The 9212-nt window shown below is 37.9% G+C and overlaps 1 protein-coding gene across 2 annotated transcripts in view; it reads right to left on the bottom strand.

The window, feature by feature from the left end:
- The window catches only part of DSG4 (desmoglein 4), a 39480-nt gene that overhangs the window by 16082 nt on the left and 14186 nt on the right, over window positions 1-9212 (bottom strand). For both annotated transcript variants that reach the window (XM_025365462.1, XM_025365461.1), the window contains exons 7-9: window positions 9023-9157; window positions 7932-8117; window positions 698-969 (exon numbers count right to left, since the gene is read on the bottom strand). In XM_025365462.1, the coding sequence (XP_025221247.1) occupies window positions 698-969; window positions 7932-8117; window positions 9023-9157 (593 nt within the window). The remainder of the gene's footprint in view (window positions 1-697; window positions 970-7931; window positions 8118-9022; window positions 9158-9212) is intronic.

Here is a 9212-nt window from a genome sequence, read left to right as displayed (position 1 = left end):
TTTTTTTTTTTTTTTTTTTTTTTTTTTTGAGACTGAGTCTGGCTCTGTCGCTCGGGCTGGAGTGCAGTGGCCAGATCTCAGCTCACTGCAAGCTCCGCCTCCCGGGTTTACGCCATTCTCCTGCCTCAGCCTCCCGAGTAGCTGGGACTACAGGCGCCCGCCGCCTCGCCTGGCTAGTTTTTTGTATTTTTTAGTAGAGACGGGGTTTCACCGTGTTCGCCAGGATGGTCTCGATCTCCTGACCTCGTGATCCGCCCGTCTCGGCCTCCCAAAGTGCTGGGATTACAGGCTTGAGCCACCGCGCCCGGCCAACACAGGTTTAAGAAAACAAGCGGTGACTCAACTTTTATGGTGTCTCATTGTCTACAATATGGCTTAATCGGCCCAGGTCCAGGGTAGTACAAACTGGCCACAAAAGATCAAAAAGACTCACGGAGTAATTTAGGAGGCTCTTTGATCTTACAATTGCTCACTGGACATGATTACTTTTATAACTAGTTGGAGCTCTTACATTATTGAAGCCTCTAAAACACTGTTAAAATTCTAAGATTTCAAATGCTCTAATAGTCTTTTAAATTGAAGAAATAATAAAAGCAAAAAAACCTTCCAAAAGTATTACAACCAACATATACTAGCACATGCTACATGAATTAACACTGGATAGAATCATAGAACATGAAGAAAATATTTGCAGTACCTGACATTTGTTGCGGGGTTTCCTGTGTCCAAATCTATGGCTGTATATGTGCCAAGCACATAATTCAATAAAGAACTTCCTTTTATTCCTTCCCGCACACTAAAAGCCATAGTACTTGGATGAAATGCAGGTCCTTCTCTCACATTAACAACCTGAATTCTCACAGGGGTTGGGTGCATTCGGAATTGAGAAGCAACGGAGTAGTGAAAATCAGCTTGGTTTTTAACTCCGATACTAAGCTGAATATTAGGTTCTTGTTCATAATCCAGCATCTGAAATGAAAGAAAATAAAACACTCTGAAACAGCAAAGAACTCTCTTTTGATAAAGTAAGAACCCATGGTAAAGCAAACCACACACTAGAATAAAGTCCAGGAGATACGTTATTTAGATTTTGAAATGAAAAAGAATTTACTTATTACTGTATTAGGTGTCTTAGTTATCTTATTCTGTTTATCTTTTAGCATAATCCACTATGTAGATAATTTAAGCCTGTGATTTAAAATTGGAATAAAATTTTGGAGTTTTGGACTTTTTATACAAAAATGCTGAAGTGAAAAACGATATTTTCCAAGTGAGGTGTTTATGAAAAATTCTTTAGAATAAAAGAAAAAATGTTTACACTATTGAATGAATAAATAAATAGTACCCAGATTTCCTTTCTAGCACTCACATCTGAGAATCTTTTGAAAGTATAATCAGCAGAATAAAGGCGCTAATATATATGATGTCACTGAACACATAATTTTTTTTAACGATGTAAACAACTTATAAAGGATTTATGATGATTATAGTCGCTGGGTCTGGTGGATAGGAAGATGCCTTTATGGGGCATATTCAAATAAGTAAATGCCATGCCCAGAGAAAAGTCACCTTTGAAATGGGTATTCTGGATAAAAAATAGAATCTTTTGATCCAGAATGATTGATGTGGTGACATGAAAAGTCACAAGTGAAAAAGTAGTTGCAAAGAAAGAATTGCTGAGCAATGTCTGCTTAGAAGTGTTTTGGAAGCTAAGGTAAGCATCACTTGCAATGCATTTCCAACAGCAGAAGTCAAGATATTAGCAAGGCTTGCCGTCAGCAGAACTCTGAGGTAAATCTCTGCTTCTCAGTGAAACTCCCTGACATCATGAATGTTTCCTTAGGTTTTAGAGTTACATCTTTTCAGAAGAGCTGATAAGAAAAACATTCACAGAAATTTACTTAGGTTCTTCTTGGGAGATGGCTCAGCATGCCACACTTGAATTTCAGCCAAAACCCGTCAGGTCTGGGATATTGATTCCTTTTGCACATCTATTTACAGGTCCACATAATACCTAGTCCACTGGTCTACATAATAGACCACCCCACATGATATTTAGCACAGAACTGAATATAAATTATGTACTCAAAAATCAATTTTCAACCAGAAGAGATCTTTCTTCCAAAAATCTTTTTTTATTTAATAGAATTCCATGCTATCTTAAAATAAATGAAAAATCGAGAACCTCTTTTTTTTTCCCTTTTCTTTTTTTATTTTTTGTGGCTCAGGCTGGAGTGCAGTGGTACAATCTCAGCCCACTGCAACCTCTACCTCCCAGGTTCAAGCAATTCTCCTGCCTCAGCCTCCCAAGTTGCTGGGACTATAGGCATGCACCACCACACTGGGCTAATTTTTTGCATTTTTAGTAGAGATGAGGGTTTTGCCTGTTGGCCAGGCTGGTCTCGAACTCTTGACCTCAGGTGATCCACCTGCCTTGGCCTCTCAAAGTGCTGGGATTACAGGCACTTTGCCCGGCCTGATAACCTCTATTCTGATAGAGAAATCTCTTGTGGTTTTGTTATGTATACACACAAATGCACTTTTGTTTGTAAGAATATTAATAGTTCTCTCCCCATTGAATAGAGTGTGCTGAAAATATACCAATATATGTCTAAAGTTGTATCAATTAAAGATCTTCACATAATCTAGGAGCAGGAAATTGGTCTGGGGTGAATCTTTCCTCTAGGAGGGAAAGCCAAATAGAGGAAAGGCATAAAATTGTTTATTCATTCTTTGTAAGTGGGGCCCTTTAGTCAGGATTTTCTGATTGTGTCCAGAGGTCAGGGATTGTAAAGAGCAATGGAAACAATGGTTTACCTTGGAGTCTCTTCATAAAGTAAAGGAAGAGACTGGGGAAACTCAGTCTCTGCAGTTTAAGGAACAAATGAAGAATAGCCGCTTAACAAGGTACACAGGCGTGTGTTAGAGTGGGTGGGGGCTTGAGCTGCAGTGACCTAGAGTGAGGCTCTGGAAGGGCTCGGGATGAAGATAACACATCCAGAAATGTATCTGGCTTCTGGCAGGATTTGGCTTCTGTAAATTGTAGTACAGAAGCTAAGCTTAGATTCTCACATCCATTTTTTGTTCTAATTTAATATGACACGGCTAGTTCTAGTGGGGACACTGATTCATTTTAAAATTAAGTATGAAAGAGGGAGAACGCTAGAAGGCTCCATCCAAAAGAGGATGTGATAGCAGTTTTTCAACAGCAGGGGACTGGGGAAATGGTCAAATATCTGCCTGAGTGTGTGTTCTGTTTCCAGGAAGGCCCATTTTCTGGTACAAATGTGTCGGGAAGAGAGAAGCAGGGCACACACAGCTGGGAAGGAGTTTATAGCGGTATCCAGACTTGGAGGGAAAATCTCAGGGTGCTAGTTTTTTCCTAAAATTGGTTTTACTGGCCCCCGATTACACAGTGAGACACGAAGGTGGCAGTTAAATATGACTTTGGGACCAGAGAGTTCTGATTGGATCTTGTCTCTGCCATTTACCACCTGGGTAAACTGAGACTAGCAATTTGTCCTCACCAGTTTTGTTTCACTTTCTCTAAAAATGGAATTACTGGCTGGGTGCAGTGGCTCACGCCTGTAATCCCAGTACTTTGGGAGGCTAAGGTGGGCGGATCACTTGAGGTCAGGAGTTTGAGACCAGCCTGGTCAACAATGGTGAAACCCTGTCTCTACTAAAAATGCAAACGTTAGCTGGGTGTGGTGGCACATGTCTGTAATCCCAGCTACTTGGGAGGCTGAGGCATGAAAATTGCTTGAACCTGGGAGGAGGTGGTTGCAATGATCACACCACTGCACTCCAGCCTGGGTGACAGAGTGAGACTCCATCTCAAAAAAAAAAAAAAAAAAAAAAAGCAATGACCCTATTTTCTTCCAAGAGTTGTGAGGATTAAATAAGATAAAATACGTGAACCCTCTGGATATACCTTATAACAGAATAGTTGGTGTTTAGTAATTGCTTAATAAATGTTAGAATTATTATAAAAATAGAGAATCAATTTTTTTTTTTGTTAGAATTCCAATTGGGTAGCATTTGCTTTGCTTTTTTTCTCAGTGTTGGAGTCAATGTGTGTATATATATATACACACACACACACACACACGTATTTATATTGCTGGTGTTTTCATATACACTTATATCAATAAATGCCAAGGAGAGGCTCTTATTGACAAAGAGACTTTCATTTTTCTGGGATCTTTCTCTTGTTAAACTGTAAATTCCTTGAGAACAGGGACCATATCTCATTCACCTTCATGTCTTTAACACATAGCAATTCTCAATGCATCTTTTTTTTTTCCTCTGCCTCCCCGGTCAGGGTTCAAGTGATTTTCATGCCTCAGCCCGCCCGAGTAACTGGGATTACAGGTGACCGCCCCACACCCATCTTTCAGTAGAGACTTGGTTTCACCCTGTTATCTAGGCTGGGCTCGAGCCCCTGGCCTCAAGTGACCCTCCTGCCTTGGCCTCTCAAAGTGCTGGGATTACAGGCACGAACCACCTTAAATCCTTTGAATAGAATCTTTGTAATTTCCTCAGACTAAGAGAAGGGTTATATAAAGCTTAGTCAAAAATCCATTAATGAAGGGCCAGTTTCCACAAGGTTAAGGGGTATCCTGAATGAAAATGGAGAAGGTGTAAGAGGACATTAGTAACCTCATTCCAAATGTATCTGGAATGAGAGGCTGACCTCTGGCTGTTGAAAATGTCAAACATGGGAAAATTACTCTTATGTTCTCTAAAATAGTTCTTTTGGCTAGGTAGTAACACACACATAACATTTCATTTTAATTAGCCTTTCTCTATTACTTTGGTATTTTTAAGCCAATTTTTTCTTAATCTTTTTAAGAGACTTGGAAAGTTATTCAGAAAAAAATAGATAGGGCTTTGTATATACAACATCCAAATTACACTGACAAATTTTTCGTGAAATTAATATTTCAATATTTTTTTTAGCAATTAAGTATATCTTTAAAAAATGTTGTTATCACAGAAGGCACATTACATAAGTCAGAGAGTACATTGCCTACATTGTTAATTTTTTCATGTTTATAATTTTATGCAGAAGTTATAAACGATGCAGTCAAGTCCAGGGACTTCTGTTTGGATGATATCTATACCATTAGTTTCAGGTAAATATTATCATCAATACTATTCTCAAATTTTGTGAGTCTCTACTATCTTTTGGACACTGGACCAGGTGCTGGGGATAGAAAGATATTTAGATCAAGTTCTTTATGCACAAAATTCTATTATTTTAGTAGGTTGGGAGACAGACCAAAAATGAAGAACAGTTACATAATATGAGATAATATACAAAGTCAGTCACTAAGATGGTAAGAACGTAGGTAAGAATTGCATGTTATGTGTAGCTCTTGATTTTTAACCAGGACACAAGGTTTAACAAATTCTGATCCCTGGAAGAAAAACTTGACTAAATATTCAGAATTTGATATGCTGGGAGGTGACCTCCTGTTCCTCTATTCCTCTTCGTATTGTATTTGGCAATGACTCCTATACCCATTCCTTTTTTTTTTTTTTTTTTTTTCAATTTTTACTGCCATTGCCTTAGATCAGATGCTTAGTACCTCAGGGCTTAATTAATATGATAATTTTGATAACTTTGGTCTTTTCAGAGTTGAACTCATGTTGTTATTTATTTATTTATTTATTTATTTATTTAGAGGCAGAGTTTCACTCTTGTTGCCCAGCCTGGAGTGCAGTGGTGCAGTCTCAGCTCACTGCAACCTCTGCCTCCTGGGTTCAAGTGATTCTCCTGCCTCAGCCTCCCAAGTAGCTGGGATTACAGGCATGTGTCACCACACCTGGCTAATTTTGTATTTTTAGTAGAGACGGGGTTTCTCCATGTTGTTCAGGCTGGTCTCGAACTCCCAACCTCAGATGATCTGCCCGCCTTGGCCTCCCAAAGTGCTGGGATTACATGAGCCACCTCGCCTGGCCGATGTTATTGTTATTTTAGAAAATATCCCAAATCTTTCCTTGGTCTATAAGTAGGAATTGAAAAGCTTTTTTGGTCAAGGGCCAGATAGTAAATGTCCTAGGTTTTAGGGGTCATATCATATATAGTTTCTATCTCAAGTATTCAAATCAGCCACTTGAGTGTGGAAACAGCCATAGAAAATATGTAAATGAATGTATGTGACTGTGTTCCAATAAAACTCTTTATGAAACAGGGGATAGGTTAAATTTGACCTCTGGATCATAGTTTGCTGACCTCTGTCCCAAAGCAATGTTTTCCAAATAGAAAGGCCATGATATACTCTTTGAATCTTGTGTTCACTTAAGAAATTATAAAATTTGTGTATTCATTTGGATGACAATCTTATATATAAATATTTTTCATAATTTTGGTGGCCAGCTCATAAGTTAATATACCATATGATTTCAGTGTGCATGGTTGTGCGTTGATGGTAAAGTAGTAATACTAAAATTGCTCAGATAACTTGAGAAAGAAAAGAGAAAGCCCCAATGAATAAACGATATGTTTGCATCCAGAAGGCTAAATGGTTTCCTAATACGCTATCTGAAAAAACCTCACAGTAACTTGATGATGTAGTTTGGATGTCTGTCACTCACAAATCTCATCTTTAAATGTGATTCCCAAAGTTGGAGGCGGGGCCTGGTGAGAGGTGATTGGGCAGATCCCTCACGAATGGTTTAGCACCATACCCTTGGTGATAAATGAGTTTTTGCGAGATCTGATTGTTTACAAGAGCCTAGGACCTTCCCCTTCTCTCTTTTGCTACTGTCCTTGTCATGTGATACACTGGCTCCCCCTTTGCCTTCCTCAGTGATTGTAAGATTCCTGAGGCCCTCACCAGAAGGACAGGTCGGCACTTTGCTTCCTGTACAGCCTGCAAAATGGTGATTCAACTGAACCTCTTTTCTTTATAAATTACCTAGTCTCAGCTATTACTTTATAGTAACACAAAAACAGCCTATGTGCTTGAATAGAGAAAAATAGTAACAGAACTGAATAATCACACTGTAAATTCCACAATCACACTGTGTAGCAAACTAAAAATATGTGTGTACGTATATGTCTTAATACATATTTTCCTGGCTATAAGTGTTATGTTGTTAAGCAGCAATTTCCTTTGATAAAAAATAACAATTTCCCTCCTTACATTAACATTAATCTGAATCTTACTGGTTTGTGGTTTTATTCATTTCTTATTATACATTTTTCAGTTTTAACATTGTCTATGAATTAAAAGCAAGTAATTAAAGAAAAATTAATCTGTAGAAAAAAAATCAAACCTGGTATTTCAGTATGCAAGGTTCTCAGGGGATCGATTCCAGCTTCACTTCTCTGATCTGACTTCTCATTACTTCCCTACTCGAATGCTCCACTACAGCCCCACCGGGTCGCTCACCACGCCCTGAACATGCTTCATGTTTTCTCACTCTGCGTGTTTGTTTATTTTATTACCCACATTAGCAATCTTAGCTATAATATCTTGCTTAAGCCTTATTTCCTGCATGAAATCTCTTCAGACAAATCTAGCTCAGAAGGATCTCACCATTTCTTATCTCATTCATTATTTCATATTTCATTCCCTTGGCAATTAATTATGTTTTATATCATGACATCTGTACTATTTATTACACTGTGAACTCCCATACATTGTCTAATTTGGGGGTGCTTACCTTATCTTCATAACTAGATACTGGACACTGTCAGAACAAAGCTGCCTCCCTATTTTTCTAGGTAATAAATTTTGTGTTGCTAGCTAGGAGACTCAGACTGACACAGTAGTTACTTAGGACCCTTGATATAAGCAATATTCAAAGTTATGAAGTACTTTTTCTGAAGGCAGATTCTATTCTGTCTCTAAGGTCATTTAAAACTTCTTTGGAAGAAAATATTGCAGAAGAAAATATTGCAGATCCTTATACTGTACCTTGACAACTTTCAAAATGCCTTCATTGGTTTGTGGGTCTGTTTGAATATCGAACCAATTCCCATCATTTCCAGAGAGAATTAAATATTGCGCCAACCAATTATCGGTGCCTTCTTCATCAAGATCAATTGCTTGTAATCGTAACAGTTCCGAACTTAAACAATTCTCTTCAATACTGGCTGAGTACTAAAATGCGGGGATCAATTTTGTAGTCAATGAATTTTCAAAAGAAGAAACGTACTTAAGAACACATAATTATTATTTAAAATACTAACAACAAACTATGTCAATTATTTTTGCACCATTATTAAATGCCCATAGTCCAATCAGGAAAATAAGAATAAAATGATTACAAGATAATAAAACTGACATTCATGTGCTGTATGTAAAATCAAGATCAAATTAGCACTTTGTCTCTTTTTCTTTTCTTTCTTTAATTTTCTGCTTATTGTTAATTTCTTTATTTAGACAGGGGATCAGATTTTTTTTTTTTGTAAAGGGCTGAACAGTAAATATATTAGATGTTGTGGGCCAGAGAATTGGTGTTGTAACCCCTCATCTCTGCTGTTGCAGCACAAAGCCCCCACAGACAGCATATAAAGGCATGAGGACAGCTATGCTCTCTAATAACACGTTTTTTGTTTTGTTTTGTTTTTAAACTGAAACAGACAGCAAGTCAGATTTGGCCCTGCTAGTTTGGATTTTATGCCTCTTTATGCTTAAAGATGAAAATGGAAGTTCAGAATGTTTGAGGCTCTAGTAGAATTCATTCAGCAAATCATGAGGCACATACAAAAACATTAATGTTGCTATGTTATTCCCAGAGTTAGATCAACAGATTTCTATGTTTCTGTGAACAGAGTATACAGAGCAGACAGTTCGTTGCTTTCGCAGAGAAGGCTTGTTGGGAGTAGTGAGTCAAAGACCAACATACAATTTGGAGGTATATTACTATACCTAAGAAATTCCAAAGTTTCTACAACAAAGTTGAGTGTGTCCATACGTAGGACAGAACCAGGCTCATGAGCCAGCATGAAAGCAAATTGATTATTGACACTTATGGAAAAAGGATGATAAGAATACAAACTTACTGAGGTTTTCTCTAAGGTGGGGAAATTATCGTTGACATCTAAAACCTTGATTCTACAGTCACACTCAGAAGACAGTCCATCTGCAGCTCCATCCCGATCTGAGCCTCTCACAACTAGGTTGTACATACTGTGTTGCTTAATCAAGATGAAAAAGAATGTAAGACTTAGGTTTGTCTTGAATAGAATCCAA

The sequence above is a fragment of the Theropithecus gelada genome, chromosome 18 (assembly GCF_003255815.1).
Source record: "Theropithecus gelada isolate Dixy chromosome 18, Tgel_1.0, whole genome shotgun sequence".
Taxonomy (NCBI): Eukaryota; Metazoa; Chordata; class Mammalia; order Primates; family Cercopithecidae; genus Theropithecus; species Theropithecus gelada.
This window is presented reverse-complemented; position numbering and strand designations above follow the sequence as displayed.